Source organism: Olea europaea, unplaced genomic scaffold, assembly GCF_002742605.1.
Source record: "Olea europaea var. sylvestris unplaced genomic scaffold, O_europaea_v1 scaffold2709, whole genome shotgun sequence".
Classification (NCBI taxonomy): Eukaryota; Viridiplantae; Streptophyta; class Magnoliopsida; order Lamiales; family Oleaceae; genus Olea; species Olea europaea.
In genome coordinates, this window is record NW_019245496.1 from 98,546 (window position 1) to 99,756 (window position 1,211).

The 1,211-nt window shown below is 32.6% G+C and overlaps 1 protein-coding gene across 1 annotated transcript in view; it reads left to right on the top strand.

Moving 5' to 3' along the window:
• Positions 1–869: 869 nt before the first annotated feature.
• LOC111383532 (cation/H(+) antiporter 15-like) overlaps positions 870–1,211 on the top strand; it is a 4,286-nt gene continuing 3,944 nt past the window's right edge. The window contains exon 1 of the mRNA XM_023007645.1: positions 870–1,175. Within this exon, the coding sequence (XP_022863413.1) occupies positions 870–1,175 (306 nt within the window). The remainder of the gene's footprint in view (positions 1,176–1,211) is intronic.

Genomic DNA, 1,211 nt, shown 5'->3' on the forward strand with positions numbered 1-1,211 from the left:
ATAAGTTGTTATTTATAAACTGAAAACACGTTTTTGTTAAATCTGTTTCACCTTCAAGATTCTTTTGCTTCCTGGGTCATTAAACCGGGTGTGGGCCGAGTCTTTAAATTTGGGCTGGACTTCCACACAAATAGCAGCCCACTTTTGCAGGCATAACAAATAATACATTGATAATAACAACTTCACATTTGATTTAATGTCAAACCCTTTTTTTTTAATGAACTGACTATTAGGATATGTTTGATAGCCTAATTTTTTCCACGAAAAATGAAAAACAAATTCCAACTTTCACTTTTGACCTATTTGATTGACAAAATTTTCTAGAAAATTAATTTCCCCACTTTGGCCACCGCGTCAACACTTCTTGATTTTCATGACTTTTCAATTCCCACCAAAATGGTGGAAATTGGTTTTTTTTTCTTTTTTTTTTCCAATTGAAACAAATTTTAAAAACAATTGTAAAAGATGATTTTTTTTTTTGGCAATGGAAACAAATTCTAGGAACAATCATAAAAGATGAAATCCTTTAAATTGACAATTTTCATAAAAAAAAAGTCAAACGAACACGAAAAGATACTTTTATTTCATCATTTTTCAGTTGAAAAATTATATCAATTAAACACAATAATTGAAAATTCCCAGTAAAATAATTTCGAGGCAATTCAATTATCTGAAATTCTTTTTATTTCCACCCAAATTTCATTTTTGCAATTAGGCAGACCCTTTGTTTAATTGATATAAAATTGGGTGACTATTGTTGTTAAAAATAAAAAATAAAATAAAAAATCCTTCAGTTTACCATTTGTGTAATTGATCAAAATTTCGATGACAATTGGTGCATGGACCAAGTTTGATACTAATAGTGTCACATGCCAATTGCCACTCCATTTCGCTTACAAATTTCATATCATATTGTTCCAATTCTATTGCTCCTCCACCAATCTCATCGTCCTCTCAAACAGGCCGGATTTAATCCTCGTTTTCTCTCTTTGAAGAGGGTACAGCACTGTCATTACACAGTTCCATTTTGGTTCCCGTTATACGATGAACGACAGCTATTCTGCGGGTTTGGAGCCCCTTTACGTGTGCCAATACCTCAATCAGATCAACTCCAGAGGCTTATTGTTCGGCGATCAACCATTGCGTTTCTCGGTTCCCTCATTCTTGTTTCAATGGTCTCTCATTTCTGTCATTACTTATTTCGTTCAATT